Raw genomic sequence first — 26,467 nt, forward strand, 5'->3', positions numbered from 1 at the left:
GTTAAAGCAAAGAATAGCACTCCCTTGCAAGTATAAATAGTCCATTAGTGTATGCTCAAATGATCCAAAAGTTTGTAGATGTGAAGTTTCCAAGGAAAATCCATACATTGTACAGCCAACACATGCTTTGTCTGATGCACACTTTTTCAAGGCTTCTAATCCTCTGTAAGTAGTATCTAGAATAATAAGTGTGGACAGCGGTCAACAAGAACCCAATAACAAGCAGTAAAAAAAATCATTCAACTTGTATATTCCATTAATATTTCACAGGGATGCGAGTCCGCCCAAACATGTTTAGTAAAGTGTTGTATTATGCCAAACACTAACCTGACAAATGAGCCATAAGATATGTACAAAGCTGATTAGTTGCAGTCAACCAGTCCTTTTTACACGATATGCTGCTGTAACTGCGCTTATGCTGCTTAACTCCTGGTAAATGCAGGAGCCTTTCTCCACTATGAGGATAGCGCTATGGGTGTTGCTCTCGTTTAAAAAAGACTGCATTCTGTGAGAAAGATATAGGTCATGGGGTACACCTGTGATCCGTGTTCGCCCAGGGCAACAAAAATGTGCATTATGGATCCAAACATAATTACAGCTGTGGCACTCAGGCCAGGGTTCATGTCCGTCATCGTGTGAGGGACTTTACTGTCCCAACAACAAACATCAAAACTGTGTGGTTCCTAGAACCAGAAACATGTATATGTACTAAATGGTAAACACCTTGTACCTTGCACACAATTATACATACATATCATGGGTAATTGGAGTTTTTTGTGCAATAATTGTTTCCCAACCTTTGCAAGAAGGAATCCCCAAGTTTCTATGCAGCAATATCAGAGTATGACCTAGTAATGAATATTAATTTTCCTCCCAACTCAAGTGTTGTTTTTTTTCACACTTCTAATACAATATGTTCTTCCAATTGTCTCTTGTGACAGTAGTTCTCCAAACTGGTAAGAGATATGTTCGATGGCATGTGTAGCTGCAGATACACATGCTGTGCGTATACTTCTGCCATCTAGTGTTGGGCTCTGAGTATTATATGTTGTTTTTGTTCGAAGAAGTGTTTTCAAGTCACAGAATCGAGTGACTCCTCCTCTTTGGCTCCATTGCGCATGGGCATCGACTCCATGTTAGATTGTTTTCTTTCCGCCATCGGGTTCGGACGTGTTTCCTTTTAGCTTCGACAGTTCGATTTGGAAAACTTTGAAAACGCTTCATTTTTCAACAGTATTGTATTGATCGCGTTACATCTTCTATCAACACTTAGGTACCGTCTGAACAGACATCTCTACTCGCCCTTCGAGGCGCGCACGCCCAACTCGGGCCTGGTCGGGTCGATCGCGCGGAAGCCTCATGGATCGGATCCCATTCCGATTCTGTCCTCAGTACCACGCCAAATTCCCTTATACAGACCAACACCTCATCTGTAATCTTTGCCTTTCCCCAGATCATTGGGAAAAAAATTGCGAGGCCTGCCAATCCTTCCGATCAAAAAAGACACTTTGGGACAGAAGAGCACGAAGGCTCGAGATGGCGTCAAAAAGCTCCGAACATCTCGACGTCTAGGAGGAAGAGATCATGCAGACCACAGTCTCCATTCGAGGATCCGACTCCAACCAGGAATCTGAGGAAGACAGACTGGTCACGGCAGGACAGCACGTGAGTACGCCTGCGCCAGTACCATCTAAACCAAAATATAAGGCCTTGGGGATGCCACTGCCGGAAGGCCAAACCCCCAGTTCGGCACCGAAAAAAGCCACTCCTCCGAAGCCATCGGAGCCGACCAAAAGCTCCGTCTCCAACTTGAGCAAACACTGCTCTTCTGAGTCGAAATGTCGGAAATCCCTTTCGGAGCAGAGACCATCCATAACGCCATCTTTTTCGATACCGAAAAAGCCAGCTTCGGAGCCGAAAAGAGCAGGTTACACCGAGAAGCATGGACTTTCTAAAACACTCAAAGAAAGCTTCTGAGGAGGACTTCCAAATACAGCCAATACTGGATGTAATGGATGAAAGGCAAGCCAGGATTCATATCCATAAAGAAACTGGCAGAATCTTAATAGCACCTCTACTAAAACGTAAGAGTAAATTAGCCTTTCAGGAGGAATTGGACACTGCACAGCCTCCAGCTAAAGTGCCAAAGACAAAAGAGAGACCACCACCTCCTCAATTTTCTCCTCCTCATTCTCCTCCTCACTCTCCCCACCTGCATATCTCTCCTCCTACCAGTTCTACACAAATGCAGTCACCATCACATTCCTTTGACTCGCAACAAGATAATGTAGACCCATGGAATCTTTATGATACAGATCCCATTCCCGATAACGACCCAGACTGCTATCCCTCTAAGCCTTCCTCACCTGAGGATAGTACAGGGTACAATCAAGTACTAGCTAGGGCTGCAGCATACCATAGTGTCACCATGCACACTGAACTGTTGGAGAACGATTTTTTGTTTAATACACTCTCCTCCACACACACAACATACCAGTCGCTCCCTATGCTCCCCGGCATGCTAAAACATGCTGATCAAATATTTAGCAAGCCTGTCAAAGCAAGAATAATAACCCACAGGGTAGAGAAAAATACAAGCCACCTCCCTCTGTTCCTGTTGGCTAGATACGACAGGAGGGCCCTCAAGCACCCAATAGGATGACAAGCTTCATCACTGGGCAATCTCCTCGTCAGACCGGTGCTGCAATGTCTGGCGGACCACCCCTAAAACCGGGATGGTGCTAAACCGTAGATAGTTTGCCAAAATTAGGTCTGAAACGAATACTGACTACGAAAAGATATAAGTAGCTATATATAGGAGAGATTGGGAAAGTTCAAATTAGCTCTGAGCCTTAAACATCACTTTAATGAATCAGGGAAAGGTTCAGGCCAAGATTAAAAACCATAGAGAGTGATTGCGGGAATGATGTCCCACTACACTCTACACAGAGGAAAAAGGTAGTGTCCCTAATCCTGTCAAAATATGGTCAACGTGTTTCGCGTCTTGATGGTCAACGAATGATCACATGCCGCTTCATCAGGACCGTAACTACTACTCCTATTCAAAAAGTGCAATAAAAAGTACTAGGTAGTAACTTACTGAATGAAGACGAGTCTTAAGTCCTGCGCCATCTAGTAGAGCAAGTGAATTTACTTATTTGTAACTGAGATAGCTTGATGATATTGTAAGGAAAGTGCCGGGACATATAGTGGAAGTCTTTGGGTTTGCGCACCTAATTGGCGCCATGGCAACAATCTTTTGTATTTTTTTTCCCTCTCATTGTCTCTGTGCTTGTATGTGGTAAAATGGAATTGATTGGGACCGGATTGGCATTGTCTGTTTCTCCAGCTGTATGTGGTATGGACTCATGGTTGGGGTATACTAATATGGTGCAAATTGTGCTTGGGCAAAGAGATAGTATAGGTATAGATCTAGTGCGTATGTAAGGGTCATGGTATTCCAGCTTATTCTGGGTTGTTTACTGACCTAGGCTAGTGTAATCAGATGCGATCTAAGAGTTTTGAAAAAATTAAGGGGGAAGCTCAATACGTATATTGGTGAAAAGGTAGAGGAATCTGGGGAGCACAATCTTTTTTGTGAGTGCTGTTCTATCCACTAATGGAAGCAGCATTCTAGACAATCTGGTTACCTGCTCTTCCAATTTGGACATTGCCCTCCCATAATTTTCTCAAATCAATAACTCTGGATCTCTATGAATCCAGACTTCTAAATATTTCACTGGGTCAGTGGTCCATTCAGTTGGGAATTCCATTGTACAGGGCATTGAACTGGATGTCAATGGAAACACAACCAATTTTTCCCAATTCATTGTAAGACCAGAGTGCCATGCGAACAATGTATATTCCCTAAGCACAGGCGTTAAATTTACGGAATGATTTCGCACATACATGACCATGTCGTCTGTGTAAAGGGGCACACCAGTAGGACACGGTTGGAAGCATAGTGCAGTATTTGCATGATGCTGACAGAGTATACATGCTAAGAGTTCTAAGGCCAATGTAAACAGTAGTGGGGGAAGGAGGCAGCCCTGTCTCATTCCCCGACATAGGTAGCATCTCTGAGGCATGGCCATTGATCCGTACACTTGCCAATGAAGCTGTATATAATAGCTACTCTCATTTTAGAAAAGTTACAGCATGCCTATGTAGCCCAGTATGGTGAACATATATAGCCATTCAGTTGAGTCGAAGGCCTTGGCAGCATCTAAGAGCATCACCGCTGCTGTCACAGAGGGGTCCAAATAATGCAGAAGCGTGAAAACTGTGCACAAATTGTATGTTGTAGCGCAAGCATGTATGAAGCCGGATTGATCCGGTAGGATTAAATTGGTCATCAAAGGGGGATATCTATTGGAAATTATTTTTGCTGGAATTTTGTCATCGGTGTTAATTAGTGAGAGTGGTCTGTATGATTCGCAAATGTCGAACAGTTTGCTAGGTTTTAGCAGTGTAACAAGGGGAAAGTACCTGGGCCTGATGGGCTTCATCATATATAGTGAGAAGACGTGGTGCCAAGAGGTCTATATATGCTTTATAAAAATTGCCTGAAAGTCAGCCTGGTCCAGGGCTTTTTCTTTTGAGGGTGGGTATCATATTGCCTCTTTCTAACTCAACCCATAACGTGGGAGGAAGTGAAACTCCCATTGACCATGGGATAACCACGCCAGGGCAATGCCATTGAGCTATGTTGTGATGACAGCAGTCGGCGCAGTTTCTGGCAGCATATAACTACTTATAGAAATCTAGAAAGTAGGAGAGTATGTCCTATGTAGTATATTTCCTGTCCCCAGTAGGGCCAGTGATTTTAGACAACATGGTTACAAGCCATGCAGCTTTAAGCTTGTGAGCCAGATTACCGCCTGGGAGACCTTCGTCACCATCTGTCCTTGCTATATGTCGATGGGACACATATTGTGATTCGCTAAGGACCATTTCTCTTTGTAATGTATGATCTGTTCCCTTATATTAGCGAGAATGTCCAGTCTAAGCGTGGAGTTATAGTCATTCTGTGGTGTCTTAAGTGAAGCTTCTATTTTAGATTGCTGTGTGCAGATATCACGAAGTATACCAGCCTGCGTGCTTATACAGTGCCCTTTTATAGTGACCTTAAAGGCCTCCCAGAGGGTTTCCGTGTTGGTCACAGATCCAGTGTTTTTTTTGCAATATTCCACTATAGCTGTGGTTAAAAGTTTCTGGAACACCAGGTCCAGTAGTGCTGGTGCTTGGGATTTCTATGCATACGAAGCAGGGAAATGTGTGGGAATGGATAGTGTGAGTTGAACTGGTGCGTGGTCTGAGAGTGTCCGGGCAAGGGGTCTGATGTCAATGGTCCAGGCACTCACCTCGCGTGTCATCATCCAGTAGTCCAAGCGGGACTATGAAGTGTGCACTGTTGAGATTAATGTGCCATCTTGTCTGTCAGGGTTGCAGAGTCACCAGATATCCACTGATCCACATTCCTCATAACCTCACAGATTACCTTAGTAGAGTTCCTACCATACCAAGCGGTATTCCGCTAGCGGTCGCTGATCGGGTCTAGGTATGTCTTAAGGTCTCCACCTAATAAAGTAGCCAAAGGTGTCAAAGAATGTAGTTTGTTCCATATCTGAGTGTAAAATTCAGGGTCGTCTGTTTTGGGGCCATAGGTGTTAAAAAAGGTTAATTATGTACCATAAAGTTTTTCCTGAAGTATTACGTATTGTCCTTGTTCGTCAGTTTCAGTGTGTGTGGTGATACAGTGCACACCTCCTTTAATCAGAGTGAGTACTCCTCAAGAGGAAGCGAGTCTTATTACCCTCATTGCCCGCTCGATGCATTTACCCAGATGTGTTTCTTGGAGGAAAGCAATTTGTATTTGGTACCTGTTGAGATAAGCCAGCACTTGGCCCATTTTACGGGGTTGTTGAGCCGCCTCACATTCCAAGTTATAAGAAAAAGACCCCCGGGCAGGTGGGCCTTGATAATACTCAGGCTAGGCAATAAATGCTGTGGTAGGTGTTGAGTATGAAAGGTTGTCATGAATGCATTTCCCATACTGTGGTGCATTAAACATTAACTAAATAAAATCTGTTAACATTTCCCTCACTCACTTTAGCATCCCAATCATGCCAAATCAATCATAAACACTGCAAAAAAAGAAAATGCCTAAACAGGAACCAATGTGAAAAGGCATCAGTTGACATTAAGTAAGTAGCATGCAATATCATACAGGGTATACCCTCGTGGGGGCAGCCAGAGACCCAGTGAGCCACCCGGCAACCGGGGGTGGCCACAAGAATCATCAGGAGTGGCGGCATCCTGTGAGATCATTTCAGGGGCATTGAACCAGTGATGGCACGGAATGCATTAATAAGCTTGACAGGGTGTTGAGGAAGCCAGGATTAAGGGTGTAGGACGTTTTACAGATCGGATGCAGTTGGCCAGGTTTCGAGCAATCACTCCATAAATATCGCCTGGATTGTCAAATGTGTTGCACATGCCTCTAGAGTGGAGTACAGAGAGGACAGGTGGAAGTGGGACCCCATAACTAGTTGTACCTGGAGCGAGCAGTCATAGTGACAGTCTTTCATTTTAATCAGTCACTCTCTGCATCCATTCTAGCACCTTGCTTATTTAGGCGAGGCTTCAAGAGGTTTTGGAGGAAATATGTTGCTGCTTTAGGTGTTGAAAAAAAGTTTTGTCGTTCCCTGCTATTCAACACGGAGATAGGCAGGCTAAAGCATTGCATAGGGGACATCAGATATTTGGAGATGCCCTTTAACAGGAAGAAATTATTTTCATGCCGCTTGCACTGTCGCCATGAAATCAGGATAGGAAGCTACAGTATTTCTTGGTAGGTGATGCCCCTTTATTTTCAGGAGAGGTGAAGGACCGTAACAGGGTCCCGATAGTTGAGTAATCTGATGATTATGGGCCGTGCAGGAGTCCCTTGTGCTGGTCTCGGCGCCAAGGATCTGTGCTCCCGCTCCAACACCAGTATCTGTGAAAATTGGTCTGCCGCAAAATGTCTTTCAGCAAAGTTTTGACATATATTTCCATCTTGCCAGTATTGGTCGATTTTGGGATACCCATAATGATTAGGTTGTTACGGTGTAAACGCGTTTCGAGGTCTTCGTTCTTGGCTTGAATTATTGTCAGCACTTTTTCCATATGCAGACATTTGTCGCTCACGGTGTTTACTTCATCTTCCACATGTAAGTGGGATGATCTTCCACCGTTATCCGTGCTGTCTGTCTAATTTAGTGATCAAACTGTCCTTGTGCATGTTTAAGGTATCGATCTTTCCACCAAATGATTGTAAGCTCTGTTGCATGGCAGGTAGAGTAGTTTCTAGCCCCCAGTAACAAAACCGGCACCCACTGCTGCAGAACTGGCCCCCACCCTTCCAGCCTCCCAGGGAAACTCCTGATGCCCGCTAGGGCCATCCCGCCCTTGGTCTGTGGTACCTGTGGTAGGATATCTAGTGGTACGAGGAGCTTCAAATGTGAGGTGAGGGTTCGACTTGTCCACCTTTCCCATCATTGACTCTAAATTAGTACTCTGTATTGATAGCAAGATCCATATTGTTTTTTGGTCCACGATGAGTGTTGTCTGTGAGGCTTTGTTAGGGACAGTAGGCGCAAAGGCAGTCGTAAGCTCCTCCTCACCCTCACTCTTCAATTAGTATTCCCCAGAAATGAACAGAGTTGTGTGGATATGTCAGTACGAGATCTAAAGGTTTGCTTCCACATAACTGTCAGTGTGGAAGGGCACAATCGATGAGACTTTCCTTAAAGGGTCAGTGCTGGAGGCCCCCAGTACAAACAAAATAGAGATCTCCGAACCACTTGGGCCAAAGGGGTGGAGTAAACACATGCAGGAATGTGTCGCAAGTACAGTGCTGAGTTGTGGGGTCAGGCAACAATATTTCTGGCAGGCCGGGGCTCCTCCCAGTTTCATAGGCACGTTCCGCGCTGTGGCAAGGCCTTTAAAGTTTATTTAGGCTGTGGCAGAGCTGTCAGTAATTTTGTGTGCCAAGCGTCGACACAGAAGGTCCCCAGGAAAACACGACGTACCTTCACCAGCCAGGCAGATTAGTGTTGGCCCTATCACAGGCTCACTCGATTCAGCAGCGTTCATCCGCAGCTGTCCTGAGCGGGCCCAGACACTTACCAGGGCGACCTTTGCAAACGCAGCCAGTCAGTCAGACACAGCCCACGCTTCACAATCTCTGGTCCCTTCATGCAGTGCAACCTCCTAGGGGTCGAAAGCGCCATTTGACCGGCCCTCGGTCCTGGCAGCAACAGTCAGTAGCCCACCACAAGAGGATTTAGGTGCACTCATCTCTGATTATCACAGCCTCCAGCATAGTTTCAGGAGCATCTTGCTGCTGGCATCTTGAGCACGGTCATAGTACGGGCTGGATCTGTAGCCACAGCTTTGTGCTGCTGATCAATATGCCTCTTAAAAAGCGTCTTTGAGCAATTGTTTTTGTTGTAAGGATTATTGCCAGATTTTTGTCTCTTGGCCGGCAGAACTGAACTACAGTGCTGCCATCTTGCTTTGGCTCCTGACCACGCCCCCCCCCGCCCCCAGCCCCTAAACTGGTAAGATATGAATCCAGTCTCAAGATCCTGGCTGTAGAAACATTGTAGTACAGTTGCCTAGAAAAGAGGCAGTGGAACAAGTTTGTGATCTATACAGCGATCCAAGGTGGCCACTGTAATCTCCAAATAATATGTGCGTTTAAATATTCCTGGTAACTGTAGTTTTCTTGTCATGATCTGTTACACAGTGCGTTCTCTACAGGTGCAAATCTTTCGCCAGTCAGCATCAATACTCAGTTACCAAAGCCATCCTTTGGTTGCCAAGAATGATCTCCGTGTAAGCTGGTTTGAAGTATTACATCTGCCGAGTCCTGACTGTTAAGCTATGCATCTTTACAGATTCTGGCATATTCAAACCAGTGACCAAAAGATTATAGAGCAAGACACAGTCTTCCTCTTGTAAGGATCACTTCCGAAAGTCCATCTGGGCTGGGGCAGAATGAATCCTACGCTAGTCGTACATTTGAATGGGCGTGTACAGTTGGAAAATAGTCATGACCAAGCACACTCCTACATCTGACCGACTCCCTGCTTGCACTGTAACATCACATATGCAAAGTCAGTATGCAATAACTTGGAAAAATTATACAATCTGAATTTAAAGTACAAATTTACCACAGCCTTATGAAACAAGGTAAAGTGGAGACCTGGTGTTTCTGGTAACTTCGTTATTTTACTTTTGATCAGGGGCATTTTGTTGATTTTCCTATCCCTGTCTGTTTTTTATGATTTTGCATTGCTTCTTATTCGAGTGTTCCAAAGTGTAAACATAAACAATTTCCATTACATTTCTCAGGCGGTACGATGAGTCTTGAGCTTCATTTAACCTATATGTTATGATTGTATTTCATTTTAATGTTTCATTCATTTTTATTGAATTTTCATTTGAGTACAATAGGTGGACATTCTAATTTGGCAACTGCCTGCATCAACGGAAAAGAAACATTTTCATAAATTCTGTTAGCACTACCCTCTACCACTTACCCCACTTTACCTTGACACTTTCTCAAGTGCATCTCCGTATAGCACTCGCTGATGGTGGCATGTTGCCCTAGCCTTGCGACATGAGTGGGGAGAAACGGCATGTCTTTGATTCTTGTGCATGGCACATGGTGGGAGGTTTCTCCTCTATCCGGCTGACTGGCATTTGTTGTCTCCGCAGCTGCTCCGCAGGTGTTTGTGCTTGTGTTGCGGAGCACTAGATGCAGTAGGTAACTGGTAGAGTTTGAACTTATGAGGGATGTCAAAAATAGGGTTCTTGTTCCTTTGTCTCCCATTTCAGGGAAAACTATTCCCCTGGAGGAGTAGGCTTGACTGGCCTTATATTTTTCCGCTGCTTAGCTCATCACTTTTATATTGTTAGCTGCATGAAGTTTAACATCCAATAAGGTGCCAGACACGTTTCTAGTGATATTATGTTCTGTCTTGATCATAATTACAAAAGTTTGAGAAGGGTACATTGCAACACATTTATTCCCTGATTTTTCCGTTGCATACCTTGCTCGCTCAGTTACCTTTTTGTCCCTGATATTTGTCCCTCTTTCCTTGTAGCAGACTTCCTCTGCCATTCTTCTTGAAGATCACATGCTGGACTCTTACTCAACCTTGATTTCAAGATGGTTTTGGTGACTTTATTTTGAGCTTCAACACCAACTAGCACCTACATTTGAAATTACCAAAATTGCTAATATTGCTTTCCTGTTTTTTTGTTGCTTTTACTTCTTCACTGAGGCCCTCTTAAGGATACTCTAGACAGCTTTCAGATATATAATGATGTGTAAGGCAACATTCTTACATGGAGGAGTTGCCTTTTCCTCGGGAAATGAGGAGAGGCCTTCATTGCATCAAGTCCTTGACACTCCCCTAACTTAACAGACACCTTGATCATATATACCACCCAGCGAATCTCTTCTGCCTTCCAGTATCACTCGGACCATTTTGCTTTGTTTTACTTTGCATCCCGATCAGTTCAGTAGTCTAACTGAGTCACCTTAACCGTTAAGTGCAGTGCATATCCCAGAAATCTAGAACAAGATGCACACAGCAGGACTACAAAGTCTTGTGAATTCCTTTTCATTATTGCAGATGGCAAGTGAAGTGAGGTAGTCTGAAAACATGTAATATTGTGAGGAACATTGCCTTCTTCAAGGCTGCACTACGTCCCAACCAGAACAGCACATACTTTTTCCAGCTAACTTACTCTGCTTTTACCACTCACAATTGTCATTTAAAGTTCCTCTCCTGGGCCACCCCCATAGTAGGTTCCATTTCAGTCCAGAATTGATTTGGTCAACTGTTCATTTCCAACCTGCCCCAATTAGAGATCATGACCCACATTCTGATGAAAATTTACTTAGACCCCTGAAATCTCCTGGTGTTGGGATAATTCCCTTACCAACTGTGTGATAGCTTGGATTAGATAACAAAGCTGGCCTAGTGTGTGGTGGACACCTATGGTGCTGCACCTTATACTCAGTCCTGGCAACGCTCACTAGATAGTGTTACAGTGTCCAAACAGCTAGGGCTCTCTAGGGTAGCTGTGGTGAGCAGTCAAAACCTATCTAGAAGGCATGTGAAGCACTTGCAATACCACAGTAGTCCCAGAGGAACTTATCATACATGAAAGGAACTACACAGTGTTGCAAAAATAAAGGTACTTTATCATAGGCACACCAAACTAGACTACCATTGGTATATCACCCTCTCGAGGTATGAACACACAGAACATACACTAGTAATTACTCAGGAAAAGCATAAATTAGCAAGGGCATTATGGGGGGGGAGGGGCAAAACATATACTAAAAAAAGTGGGATGCAAATGGGTGTCCCCGACCAGAGTGTATGGAGTAGTTAGCTATGGGCTGGGGAAGAGTGGAACCCCAAAAGGTAAGTACCTAGAATATCCCCAGCGGCCGGGTGCAGAGAGGTAGGTTACCCGGCCATCCCATAGGCTAATATAGGGATGTCATGGTTGGAGAAATGCAGAAATTGGACCAGGCCGGTGGAACCCAAGGGCGTATTCCGGGCGAGGAGGACCTGCAAAAGAAGGGGACAGAGTGCAGTCCACACAGGATTGTCCAGCTAGGGCAGGTGGCAATGCCCCCCTTCCTTAGCTGAAGATCCGGGTCATCGATGATGGATGAAGTCCAGCTGCAGAGGAGTCCAGGAGCTGCAGAGGAGTCCCTAAAGTCGCTTATGAACTGTCCCTCGCCGGTTTGCAGATGTTTCAGTGGTCTTAAGGACCACAAGCAAGCACAGGATAATGCAAAAGAGCTGTTGGAGGTTTTGTAGAGCTGTGGAGGACCAGTAAGGTCCTGGGGTCTTGTCCCTTGGAGGATTCCGGCCTGACCCTCAGGATGGGATGCAAGAGAGCCAGTAGAAGCAGTCGGATCCCCCACAAGCAACCCACTGGCAGCAGGCACAGTAAATCTCAGTGAGGCCCAGTCAGCACACTCAGAGAAGTCCCACAGCGCTGGAGCTGCAGAGAGGAGAGTGTCCTTGCAGTGTTGGAGTGCTGGGGTCAGGGCCTAATGATCCCTCAGAACAGGAGTCATCACGCCTTGGTTGGTGCAACAGTTGCAGTGTACAGGGGTTCTGTCCCAGTGGCAGAGACAAGGGCTCACCGTCTCCCACATTGGACAGAAGGCAGAGAGGACCTAGGGTTCCCTCAGAACCACCACCTGTGTTGAAGAATCTTCACAGATCCAGTGGACAGAAGATCCCACCAGATGGACGTTGTTGCCTTAGATGCCTGCGGGTGCAGAGGAGTGACTCCATCACTCCAAGGGAGGTTCCTTCTTGCTGCAGTCAAAGTCTTGCCAACCTCAGAGGATGCACAGCCTTGGAGATGTTGCAAAATGCTGACAGGAGCCGCAGAAACAATATTGCAAAGAGAAGTCTTCTCAGGCAGTGCAGTCTTGCCCGGTTCGTGTGTAGCCCAGCAGCAGTTCCAGAGACAAGGAGCAAAATATGTCTTGCAGAGAGCTCCTTGCAGTATCTTGCACAATGAATCTGGTGGCCCACTTGCAAGGAGTCCTTAAATAGCCCAAAAAGGGGGTTTGATCACTCTCTGGGGTGACCACCTATCAGGTGCACCTAAAATGTATCTTTATACATTCTCCTTTTTGTGACTCTCAAAACTTGCCATTCCCTACAGTGCATTTCAGTGGGGTGCTATCATGTATATTGGTCCAAAGATGGCTGCAATCACTTTTTGGTTGAAATGCTGACGGCCAATACGATCTCACCAAGAGACCTGTGCTCAGACTCCGCCCATATATCCAAATTTGGTTTTCCTTTAATAGAGCAGAAACTACTGAATGGATTTACACCACATAAGAAAAAGCGTGATCTGCAGACCAAAAGCTACCTTTGTGCCAAATTTGGTGTAATTCCATCCATCGATTCGGGCTGTAGTCGTGTTCAAAATCCCTATGGGAATTAAAATGGGAAACACACCTGCTGTGCATCTCCTTCACACCCTGTGCATAGGATCACACCTACAATTTGCGCATTTGACCCTTACTTTGCGTGTTCTGCAGTTATGCTAAGGTTTGGATGAGCATGTATTCACAATCTCTTATAGCCTACTAACAGATACTGTGCAAAATTCTTGCTGCCTTCAGCTTGAAACCTGCAGCTTGCAAGCATGACCCTTTATAAGCACCCAACCTGAATTCACACAGAACCTAGGGGTGACTTTTCACAGTATGGAGTACATATGAGTAATATGTTGCATGAAAAACAACTACAGAAACACAATATCATGGAAAAAGAAAATACATGTGAGCAATGCAAGAATAAGTCAAATGTGAAATGTAAACAGGAACAACAACTACCAGGCGTGTGGCGCTGCAGTTGTGGATGGCTGGGATAGTGACTTTCTGACATAGACGGTTCGAGTCCCAGAAGGCCAATGATGGTGTCATAATAGGAACAAGAACAGCATCACTGTCCCCATGTTGAGAAGTGGGTGCTAGTGTTTTTCCAGCTGTGAAAGTCACCTGGTGGTGAGGCACAAGTTGGGGCAGGAAATTTACAGGTGGGGCGCTGGCCCTCCTTCGCCCGCCTCAGTGAGGCCACTGAGGGTAGGCATCAAAGTAGGAATGTTCAATTGTTTTATGTATTATTTTAGATTTCTTAATGTACCTTTTTTATTCATTATTTCTCTTATTAGGAAATATGTGTTCTTCTGTTTTTGTATGTATATAAATGTGATTCAGTTAAAGTAAAACAGCTTGTTGAGAAATATACATCCATTGATTTATTGTTAAGTCTCACCTGAGACTGCTGTGGGTGCGTGTTGTCAAAGATCTGTTGTCACTAACAAATTAAAATATATACATAAAGTGGGCTTTGGGTCAAGCCCTTGATTGGATTTCGTTTTCGTCTCTTTCTCTATTTTCTCTGTTCGTTATTCGATGATTTTCCTAACAATTTTTTGGTCCAGCCTCTGAAAAATTACTTCTGACTTGCGTTTTTCCACTGCTGGCATCTAGGAAACGACTTAATTTTTCTTTCAGCACTCCATGGGCGTGCATGTGTTTTCTTGCACTCTGCATAATGTATTACTTCCCCCTGAAATAACTGCTCTAATGCACATTCTTTGTTGCTTGTCCCCCTTCCCATCTTGCCTGCACCAAACCTTACTTGACTTTTAGTTTCTTTTATTAATTGTTTCTCTTCCCGTCTTGCCTCAAGTTACTCCATTGCTATCCTGCACTCCACCAACCCCTTTAACTCAACCTACCTTCTCATTGGTTGCTTAGCCACCCTCCTCCATTCAGGGTATTGACCTCCTTAATTATTTTTATTTTTTTTATCAGACTTTTGGGAATGGTGAGTCAGCTTCAGTTTGCTGCGTGGCCAGTCTTTTTTCAGACATGGGTTTTAGAGCATGTTCAAACTATTTATTTTATTCATTGCTCCCTAATTGGAGTTTGCCATCTTGGAATGGTAAATTAAAAAAGAAATAGAGGCAGAGTTAGGTTGAATGCTTGTTCATATGTGGTGATGCAGTCGTGTGTATACTTCACCACGCGGAGCTGCAGTAGCTTCATAATGGGATGTATGGTGAACAGCAGAAGCAAAATGTATTGACAAAACTGTAAGGTCTACGCTGACAAACAGTCAACACCAAGTACTTGTTAAAAAAAGAAAATGTAAACTAGAAAAATAATAGAATAAGTCATGAATTACAGGTGTGGATTTTCAGTGCTTTTTCTCTACTGGTGTAATTGTACAATAGTTATCTCTGTTTCATGACCAAATTCTATTTATTTCCAAGTTTTGGACTTGCTAAATTGTGTTTACTCTAGCTGTAGTATTATAACATGTCCAGTTTTGAACTGATGTAGTTAAAATGTCTTAAAAATAAATATATCTTCAGAGCTATGTGAAATGCAATTTCAGATGTTTATCTCACTTTTCCCCCTTAGGGATGGTCCTCATTAGAACAGATAGTGGGCAACTTGTTTTATTACCTCAACAAGCTCTGGCCCAGGCTCAAGTGCAGGCACATGTGCCGGGTCCTAGCCCTAGAAGCATACCTCCAATGCTTCCTGTGACAAGCAGCTGTCAATCGTATCCTCTGTCAGCATCACAGGTACAGCTCTTTCTTTTAATTTGCTTCTTGTATTATAGTGCTTCAAAAAGTATTTAAAATGCAGCAACCCGTACACCGAAAATGTAACATATTACACTTATCAACTATAACCTAATTTCCTCAAGAAACATGTACTGAGAAAAGTGTGTTTCTTTTTTTTTTTTTGTATAACCCGAAACACCCTTTTGCAGCTCTTTGAGTGCACTTCCAGGTAAGTTGACGGGTTGCAAGCTTACTTGCCTTGGCTTATGATGCCAGTTCATTTGCACATGACAGCATCAGCAGACTATAGGCAATGGAATAAAAAAAAAAAAAAAAAAAAAAAAAAAAAAAAGAAATATATATATATATATATATATATATATATATATATATATATATATATATATATATATATATATATACTCTCTTGTAATCTTTACTTTGTCTACCCATCACAATGTCATGTCTCTATCAATCTAGCCTCCAACCCCACTCATCCCAAACCCATTCCACTACTTTAATCTCCAAAATAACCTTGCCTAAATTCATCCCTCCACTTGCACATCTAGCTCACCCATACTTCAGTTTACTACCATGATCTCTCAAACAACCCTACTAAATTCTCCCTCATTTACCTCACCTTGGACTCATCCAAAACCCCTCCTACTACTATGATCTGCCTAACCCTTTCCACAGACTCTTCCCTCCTCCATTTCTCCTTTACTCATCTAAAGCCTCATCCTATTTCTATAAACTCCCAATTAACACTTCTGGATTCTTCCCTCCTCTATCCCTCCATTACGCCAATCAGTCCAACTTACAAACTCACATATCCTCTGCTCATATTAACTCATAATAATACTAAAACTGTACTCATATTTCCCTATATTAATTCACCTCTTAATCCTCTTGGGTTCCGGAGTAGCGTGCTACTTGCCGAAAAGCGATTAGACGTCACATCCGGGGTAGTAAGCGCTATATAAATACTATTACAATACAATACAGTGCTGAACAGACAGCTGTTCATCTCTTCCAAAATCCCATCCTTCAAACTAGACTGAAATTCAGACCACTTGTGTGTATGTAGGAGTAGAAATAAGGTAATACCACCCCTTTCATCTTAATGGTTGATGGCTAGCCAGTTAATGAAGGCAGTCCCAAGATGTCTTATTGGCCCATTTGGTTGGATGACCTTGCTATGGTAGTCCAGTGTCTTTCTCTGGATTGCCTTATAATATGCATAGTGTATATCATCTTGGCTTAACACTGTTCAATTTGTGCCAGCCATATAAAGCTATTAAGTTGAGGTCTAATGAATGCAGTCAAGAGATGATGTGGGCACTGTAGTTTTAGATTAGAAATGTATGATTTTTCTTTGTTTTCTTTCTAGGAGACATGTGAATGACATGAAGTTGTTCAGATATGCTCTGCTGTTTTAGTGTGCTAACCACGGTGGTGTTGCAACCGTCTATGTCCTATATAAAAATTCTATAGCATTTGTAATGCAGCTGTCTCTTTCCTGACGTTTAGTACAACTTAAATGCTTCCATTGTTGGCTTACTGCTTCGTATCTAATTTTCCATATTTGCTTCCACTCACAATTTGACTTATGCTTTTGCTTCAAAAAAACTAATAAAGTCTAATAAATGCATTTCTGCTTGAGGTAGGTGTGTACTACTCTGATATGCTCCTTGTTCTGTGGACCTTGGTTCTTGCTTATGAAGCATTTTTAGGTGATGATCCTTGCTTGGTTCTGCATTGGTTCTTTCGTTTAGAGCCCAGGCTATGTATGGAGGATTTAAGTGTAAGTGAGAAGGTAGAGGTCATACAAAATATACAAATTCCTAAAAACAAACCAAAACAAATCGGTTGTACAGAGCAAATACTTTGTGTTCCAGTGAGGCTTCAGTGTGCATGGGATAGGCTCAAATGTAGCCTACTCTATTAACGATTCAATGTAAAGTAAATGGGTTCAGAATTCCTTTATAAAAGTCTTGGGCTGAGCAAGTTACTGCAAACTATTATGGTGCATAGTATTTTTAATGAGAAAGCTTGAACAAACAACCAGATCTTCTGTTTATTTTTTAAATTATGTAATTCAGGCTGAGGTGATGAAAATAAAGACAAATATTTTCATAACCTACTTGTTAGAAATTGGGTCTCTAGTTAAGCGGTATGCACTCTGTTCAAGTAGGGACCACAATCCTAGTCAGGGTAAGTCAATTCAATTAAAAATCCTTTTATTTGGCATAAGCCTTAAAATTATAAAAACAATAAAATATACAAATCCATTAAAAAAAAAATCCTATTGCATACTACATTCACATTCACATACAATAATTTTTAAGTCTTGATAACCAGCTCTACTTACATAGCTCATTAATTTAAGGTTCCGATTCTTATAGTTTCATAAAGTGCAATGTGCCAACCAGATTATCCCACAAACAATTCTGATTAGACTCAGGTCCTTACAATCTCATAAAGTGCAGTTTCCGATATAAAGTGCTCCTCATTTTATCATGTTTCATTAAAGCGTGGCAAAATTTTCTAGGGTACCATCGACCAATATAATTTTAAAATAATCAACTATAATGAAAAACTCTTCATTCCTCTTTACTTCCTACAAGGGTCAAGTTCTTACAGTTTCATAAAATGCAATGTGCCAACCGGATTTATTCCACATACAGTTCCGATTGGACTCAAGTTCTTACAATCTCCTAAAGTGCAATTTCCGATTATAAAATCCTTATAATCTCATAAAGTGCAATTTCCAATATAAAATACTCTACATTTGAATTCTTGCCTCTGTATAACATGGGCAATTTTCTAAAATACCATCAACCAATATTGTTTTAGAGTAATCAATAATAGCATTTTAAACTCGTCATTCCTCTTTATTCCTACATCATACCGGACCCTATAAGTCCAATTAAAACACCTCTTAGGCTATTTAAAAATAGGCCCAAAGCACAGGTTACAATTAAAAATCTCATATCAATGAGTAACCTAAGCGCTTGGTCCCGAATAATTATATTCCTTAAAAATTGGTTTTAAAAACTTTTTACACACTTCTAAAAAGTAGTGACAATCCAAAGTAGGTGTTGCATAGTATATTTCTGTTGTAAGCCACATGGACATAAACCCTGGGTATCCTTAAAGAATGCTTTTACTTTGGGATCTCTATAGCCTGGATTCAGCCCAATTCGGAACTGTAACACTGAGTTTCTTAATCTTGGGTTAGGTAGAGCCTCTATATAGGGAACGTTTTCCGGATTCCTCCATCCGACAACCATAGCCTGAGTTGATGTTTTACTCTCTAAGTACTTCAGGTCTAATTCTCTTGCTCTTTCCTTCACCATTCTTCGTAGAATGGATTTTGGAATTGTGCACCACACCATTGGTTGCCGGGTAAACCTAAGAGGGCACAGAACTTTTCTAACCGTCCTCTCACTTGTAACGCCCAAAGTAACTCGCTTATTGTTATTTCTTTTTTTACATAATCTCGCCATCTTACAATTCCCTTCATCTCTTATACTTAACCAAAATGTCAGTGTTGCTTATAGTTCCTGGTAAGTCCATGCCGTCATTTGACATTCTGCTCTTATAGCTTGTAACATACTTGAAGGGGCAGTGAAAACATACGCTTTATGCAAATGATTTCTTCTGTCTCCCAATTTAATTTCCCAGAAATCTTAAAACTTCCACTCCATATTGAAACTGGGACGTACCATAGCATTAAAGGCAGAAATAACCGGCTGGAAAGAAGGACCCCCATATTTATTATTAAATTGTTTTAATCCCCAAATTGATGATAGAGCTTTATTTTTTAGGGCTTCAGTATGGACTTTCCATCTCAAATGGGAGTCAAACCATATACCTAAATATTTATATTCTTTTACCTTTTCTATTTTTTCTCCTCCTAGAAGGTGAGTAAATGCACTTTTCTCTTTCCCTATAGACATCATTTTCGTTTTCTCCATATTCACCACCATTTTTTTCTTTTGACAATAGGAGTAAAACATCTCCAATTTCCTTTCTAGCCCTAGCTATGTCATATCCATTATCACTAGATCATCAGCATATAATAAGCAGGAAACATGCACACCATCCATTTTTGGGCTTAAACCTTTGACCTCTCGTAACAACCCTGGAAGATCTGACAGAAATAATGAGAATAATATTGGGACCAACACGCAACCTTGGCGATGACCATTCTTTATAGGGATCCTTTTTGAAAGTGAGCCACTTGTGTCTAAAATTACTTGGGCCCAATTGTGTACATGCAGACCCTGAAGGAGAGATAATAAATCCAAATCAATCCCTAACTGTATTAACATATCTCATAATAATTTCCTATCTACCAAGTCAAATGCGGCACAAAAATCAAAGAAGCAGCAAATTAGGCTGCCTTGGATTTCCACTGATTTTTTTGCTAATGCCCACAGACTAAAGCAGTGGTCGATTGTCGAATGCCCTTCTTTAAAGCCACCTTGTTCTACTGGTATCAAATCATTATCATCTGCCCATTCTTTGATTAGCCCCAGCAATATCTTTGTAAATACCTTTTTCACCTACGTCTGATAGACTTATCAGCTGATAATTTTTTGGCTGAGTTGGATCCTCCTTTTTTATAATCGGTCTTATCATGGCACCCTTCCAGTTCTCTGGAAAACGGACATGATCCAAATTTTACCAAACGTAACATGGAAGAATTTAGTCCACCAATCAATTTTCTTTTTTATTGTTATTGCTGGGAGATTATCTGGACCTGCCGCTTTAGTTAATTTTTAATGCTGCAATAGTTTCTTTTATTTTTTGTTTGGCGAAAGCTAATCTCATATTCTCGCCAAGCTTCCTAGTGATACCATAATCTTCTTCCTCATCGGTACCTTTATATATTGAGGACAAATATTTATACCAATCTTCTTCTCCAACCAAGCACCGCATAGTTCCTACCTTTTTTTCGTCCACTACCAACTGCCAAAAGCCCCTAATATTCCGTGTTCTTATCACCTCAAACATTGTGTCTAATTTTTTATTAACATATTCTTGTTTCTTCTGTCTTATCAGTATTTTATAGCCCTTTTTTGCTTGACGGAGCATCTCTTCCATAACAGCGGAGGGTCTTAGCTTATATTTCCTTTCTAGTCTTCGCATCATTTGCTTTTTCTGTCTACTTTCCCAATTAAACCATATTTTGCTATTATTTATCTTATATGGTTCACACTTTAACTTTCCCTCTTGCGATATTTTTAATTTACTTTTTAAGCAGTTAACCATTAACGCAATGCCCTTATTATAGCCTTTGAATATATCTTTTGGGTCTTCTTCCATACTAAGGATTGGGTAGTTTACTATCAGATTATTAAGTACTTATAGACTACTTTCAGTAAGTCGAGTCGTTATCCTACGGGGATACTCAACTAGCACTATAAGTGCCTTTTCTCTTTCTTTTTGGGTTTTACCAGCTGAATGTATTGCTAAACGGAGTGGCCAGTGATCACTGCCCTCTATATGCTCAACTTCAAAGTCTAGCACTTCTCCAAAAAAACAGGTGTTAACAAAAGCATAATCAATGGGGCATTCCTGATTACCTATTCACAAAGTCTTTTTTGCCGGACGATCCATCTTCATACGCCCATTTAAACAAAACATACCTAGGGATCCCAAAGTTCTTACTAGGGACAAGTCACGGGCAGAACATTGTACATTGGGAAAGATGCTACTAGGGATTTGTGCAGCTACCAGTAACTCCTTATATAAGTTGTCACTGCTGCTAGGATTAAGTTTGTGGTTAAAATCTCCCAGCATTAAAGTCAAGTATCCTGCTTTACCAGTACATAGTAGTTCCAGATCTTCCTCAAACAGACCCCGCTGGGTATTATAATCAAACATGTTACCCGGTTGTATATATAAACATTGATTATCAAAACTTGTTTAACACCTCCAATTTCATTATAGAGATCTATCTTGCCTACCAATAGCCAGCAACATTTAGTTTTTATTTCTGTGATCTTGTTTGCTATTCTAGTAGAGGCTAACATTATTAGGCCCCCTGATGGACGTCCTAACCCTTGCCGTGTTGCTCCTCTGAAAAGCCTCATGAAACCATCTACTGGTTCGTCACACAGCCAAGTTTCCTGGAAGCACATTACATCATATTCTTCAAACTATCCTTTGAATAGCTCATGTTTTAAATGTTTATTATAACCTCCTTAGTTCCAGGATAAAATCAAATGGCTGTGCGTGGGGCTTTATTCCTAGTCCACATCACTTAATTCTCCCCTATTATACTTATCACAGAGGTTTACAATGGACTCCAAATCATTCCTCCACTGTGGGTCATTATACTCTGGGGCTATGGTTACACTTAAACTACCATTGTTTCCGTCCACGCACCTTCTGCAATTTTTATTATATAACAGATTAAATTGCACTTGATTTGGGAATAATCCTGCATGGCACCTGAGGGCTCGCCTATCTTGTGTCTCATCCTCTGTCACGTTTCCCTGCACTAATCTTATACCCTCCTTCATTAGTTCCACCTCTGCTTGTAGTACTAATTGTCTAATGCAGTCAGAATAAAAGAGTGCTTTGGTCACCTCTTTCCCCCTCCGGGCTTAATATAAATCCTATTTGTTTTATTTCATCTGACTCAATCTCACATAGGCTTGGCACAAGGCCATAACTTCTAAAAGGCAGGTACGGTTCAAGGGTTTTAACTTCCTTTGCTGTTTCCTCACAATCTCTCTTCCCCAAGGCTTCAAATAGATCCACCTACCTTTACTCCCTTTACTCCCACTAGGGCTTTCTCGCTCCTTCTTGTTCTCATAATCATTAGGTGACAGAGAAACCCTGCTCTTCGTTAGGCAAAGTGATTTTACGGATTCTCTACATCCCCTACTTCTCACTGTTATTCTCTCCCTCCAAACCACTAGTTTATTTTCTTTCTTCTATTTCTTCTACAACTTCCGTTTCCACTTCCCCTCCTTGCCTGCCCTTCTTTCTTTTCTCCTCGCTTACTGACTTCTCTATGGGGTATACCAGAAACCTTCTGCGACATAGCCCCTTGCTCTCCAGTTATTGCCTCCCATCCTCTGTCCCGGCCTGTCTTTAAGATATTGTCCTGAGCTGCCTCTGCTATCTTTCCTTCTCCCCTTTCTGAAGTTTCACTCCCAACGTTACTTTGCTTACTTTGCTTCCTATATTTCGGTTAGTAGGCGAGACTATGCAGACCAAAGCCCTTTATCCCCCATCTACGATTCCTTTTTATCACCAACATGGATGTTTGGAAACAGATACTGATGGTTTAATCAGTGCCTGTAATATGACTGTTTCCCCTCCATCTTTATTTTGTTTGTGGGTGTCAAGGGTATCTGTTTCGTGATCCCTTTTTTCTGATATAGGCCGCATTGGAGATGGCATACTGCTATTAATACATTTCAACTCCTCAGTTATCCCTTGTAATGGATTTTTATGTACTTTCCCCAAGCTATTATTTGCTGTCAGTACTTCTAAAATTGCTTGCAGGGTCTTTTGCATTAGGAACATTACATCTAGTAATGGCTCAGCGGGTACTCCAGTAGTGTGCAGACTGCCTGCCCAGTGGGAAAGACGACAATAGACCGTCCATTTCGCTCTCCTCTCTGGAAGGCCCCCCTAAACCTTCTATAAAACCCTCCCTCCATTCCATTCTCTCAGAGCCAGGGCTGGGCTTAAAACCCACTTCTGATCTTATACTACCCCTAGCTTGTGGAGGGGTGCATGGGGAAGAAGATCGCCTAGGTTCCAGTGAGGCCTTACGCCCACCCACTTCCTCAAGCCCCTCCCCTAAAAACATATCCTCTATCTGCGATGGGTCTGAGGCTTGAGAGTTGTTCCTCATGGGTCGGCCTATTTCACTCTGGTTAGAATCAAACAAGTTGTTTCCCTCTGACGCTTGTGACATGCTATGAGTCTTTTTGAAATATTTCCCAACAAACTCTCTAATTGAAACCCCCAGAGGGGTCCCTGAGGGTTTTGCGCCACTGTCCCCATTGTCTCTAAGGAAGTCCTCCTGGTCCAACAACTGGGGTACATTTCCTCCTTCACCTTCTTCATGATTTCCATGCAATACCCTTAAGGGCTGGTGTGTACCCAAATTCTCCCTTGGTTTTGAGCTTTTCTTTGGACCCTTTTTGATGCCACGTACTCGAGCTTTGGTTACTGGCATACTGTGCACTGTACACTATATACTATATACTGTAGTACCAGCCGCTTCCGCACCACCACCAGCGACTAATCACAGACTACTGCTGGTAATAGATTCCTTTTACACTCCAAAGTTTTCTCAGGACTCTCCAACTAAGGTCGAGGGCCTGTGCTTCTCACAAACTGCTCACCCAAATCCACTGATCAGCTAAGAGCTGACCACACTGCCCAACGTACATCACAGTATGCCACAGTACACAATATACACAATATTCAGGGATTTTCTACATACTCCACGTCTTCAAAAAGGGCTCAGAATAAACTTGCCACAGGATTACACCCTTCTGCAGCAACTTCTCTTGCTTTGATGGCACTTGATGGCGGCAAAGAATCAAAGGAGTAGAAAGATGAGACAAAAAAGTGAATTAAGAAGAAGGCTAGCAGATTACCCCTATGCACAAGCCACACCAGCCTCGTGCTGGTCACTTCCGATGGTAAACTGCACCCGAATTGCGCACTTTACACTCTACACCCCAGTCCTTATTTCCAGGACCTAGTCCTAGATAAAAAGGGCTGCTGCAGTAGCTATTGCTTAAACTATGGCTGTGGACGCAATGACAGTATCTGTTCTCACTAGAGCCTCCAGGCCCCTTGAATCCACTTAAGTCACTTGAATCCAATCTGGCCGAGGACCAGGGACAGAAAAGTCCAAAGATCGAAATTCAAAGATCAAGTTCAAGTCTAAAATTAGAGCTGGAGTAGGGACTGGGGTTCTAGGACGGGGGGTGAGGGTTAACCGGATCAGAAGTCCCACCTAGGCTCACCCTCAATGCCTCGCTGCCTGCTTCGCCTCACCTCCAGCTTCTTGGCCTCGCGACGTCCTCTCCCCGGCTGCGGCAATGCCACACATCTCCTTACTGACGCAGCCACCGAGCAACCTCAGCTCGTTTCCCACTCGCTTTTCCTCTTGGCGCTTCAGCGCGGGTGCAGTGTCTGCGTCTCCTCCTTGCAGCTCTGCTGCGTATCAGTACAGCTCCGCGCCTCAATACGGGAGGGCTGTGCAGTTATGCCGGGGGTTAAACACCTACAGCGGGACCAGTCTGGACCAGATGAGGCCTGTACCGATGCGATCCCCGTCCCCCACCTGGCTCCGGCTCCACGGCTCCATTTCGGCTTACTTGCTGCCTGCTGCCGCACTCCGCTGATCCTCCGAGTCGAGTCCTGCTTCCGCTTCCGGGTCATCTCCGCTCACCTGTCGCTCACTCAGAAATAAGCCAACTGCCTCCACAGACCCCAGGGAGGGTGAAGATGACAATCCCAGGCCTGAGGGGGTCTCCGGCCTCAGAAGATGAAGGTCTCTGTAGGGTTAGTCACAACACAACCTAAATTATCCTGTGCTCACCCTCCTGTGGCTTGGCACAGAGCAGGCAGGCTTAACTTAGAAGGCAATGCCTAAAGTGTTTGTGCACCAACTCATACAGTAACACTTTGAAAACACTGCAAATGTACCCTACACCAATTTAGGAAAATAGATAATATTCATCTGGAAAAAATAAGACCAAAATCACACAAATCTAATATGCACAAGCTAAGATATCGCTTTTAAAAGGTTTAAATGAGTCTCAATCCTTAAGAATCTATGATTGTATCCTTTCAAAGCACAGTACCTGGGATGCATGAAAAATGACTTGGGGTGCAGAGCAGGAGAAGTATTGAAAAGTAAATTGATGCGTACATTGTTCTGGTGAAGCAAAGGCAATGTGTCATTTCTTTCCACGCTGCAAGGTGATGCATCGTTTTCCAGGAGCACCTTCTTGTTTCCTCACTGCAATGCTGGGATATTTTGACGCACAGGGACTATGCATGGAAAACCCAGAACGCGTTGAGCAGAGGCAACAGGCGTTGCCTTGATCCGGTAGGCGATGCTGTGGTTTTTCAGCCGCGAGGCAGGCACTGCGTTAATCCAGCGGACGTTGCATTGAATTTTTCAGGCATTGTGCCGATTTTCCAATGCTCTGGATTTTGGCTTCTTTGGTGAAGTCTTCGTTAGGCCTGAGACCTCAGAACAGGAGGCAAGTTTAATCCAAGCCCTTGGAGAGCACTTGAGGAAAGCAGAGTCCTTCAGCAGAGTCAGGGGTCAGCATCCCATAATGCAGGCCAGCAGTCCTTCCAGCAAAGCAGTCCAAATGAGTCCTTTGCGCAGCTAGGCATTCCCACTGACAGAGTCCAGTTTTAGGTCCAGAAGTGTCTGATATTTATATCTATCTCGTTTAAGTGGAGGAAATGTCAGAGTGGTTTTGAAGTGCACAAGTTCCCCTTTCAACCCAGTCCTGTCTGCTGGGGAGGGGAGGGGAAGAGGTATCCGTCCTTGGTGTGAGGACAGGCCGCTGGCCTTTGAAGTGTAAGAGAGAGCCCCTCCACCCTGCCAGCCCAGGGAGACCCATCAGTATGCAGCTGAGTATCCTGTGTTTATGGCTGTCTGGGTGGAATGCACAAGGGGAGCTGTCAACCAGTGCAGACCAGACATGGATTGGAGACGTGCTGCAAGGCACAGATGGCAGTAAGTGCAGAGAAATGCCTACTTTCCGAAAGTGGCATCACTGAAATAGTAATGTGGAATCCAACTTCACCAGTAAGTAGGATTTCTCACTACCGTTCCAACCATACCAAACATGACATGTCTATTCTTCTCAGATAAGAAATTACTTCTTAAAAGCATATAAGGGGAATTTCTAATGCTGGCCAATGAGAGGAGCAGTCTTCACAGTAGTGAAAAACGACTTTGGGGTTTTTTCACTACCAGGACATGTAATACTCTTAAGTACATGGCCTGCCTTTTACTTACATAGGACCCTGCCCTGTGGGTTACCTAGGGCCTACCTTAGGGATGACTTGCGTGTAAGAAAAGGGAGTTTAAGGTTTCGCAAGTAGTTTTAAACTGCACACACAGGCCTGGCAATGGCAGACCTGAGACACGGTTAAGGGGCTTCTTATGTTGGTGGCAGAATCAGTGCTGCAGGCTCACTAGTAGCATTTGGAAGCCCTGGGCACATTTGGTGCACTTATCTAGGGACTTATAAGTAAA

General features: G+C 43.1%; 1 protein-coding gene across 1 annotated transcript in view; it reads left to right on the forward strand.

The window, feature by feature from the left end:
- LOC138267494 (transcription initiation factor TFIID subunit 4-like) overlaps positions 1 to 26,467 on the forward strand; it is a 1,241,721-nt gene that overhangs the window by 36,349 nt on the left and 1,178,905 nt on the right. Inside the window, exon 2 of the mRNA XM_069216487.1 lies at positions 15,044 to 15,210. Coding sequence (XP_069072588.1) covers positions 15,044 to 15,210 — 167 coding nt within the window. The remainder of the gene's footprint in view (positions 1 to 15,043; positions 15,211 to 26,467) is intronic.

The sequence above is a fragment of the Pleurodeles waltl genome, chromosome 12 (assembly GCF_031143425.1).
Source record: "Pleurodeles waltl isolate 20211129_DDA chromosome 12, aPleWal1.hap1.20221129, whole genome shotgun sequence".
In the NCBI taxonomy this organism is placed as follows: Eukaryota; Metazoa; Chordata; class Amphibia; order Caudata; family Salamandridae; genus Pleurodeles; species Pleurodeles waltl.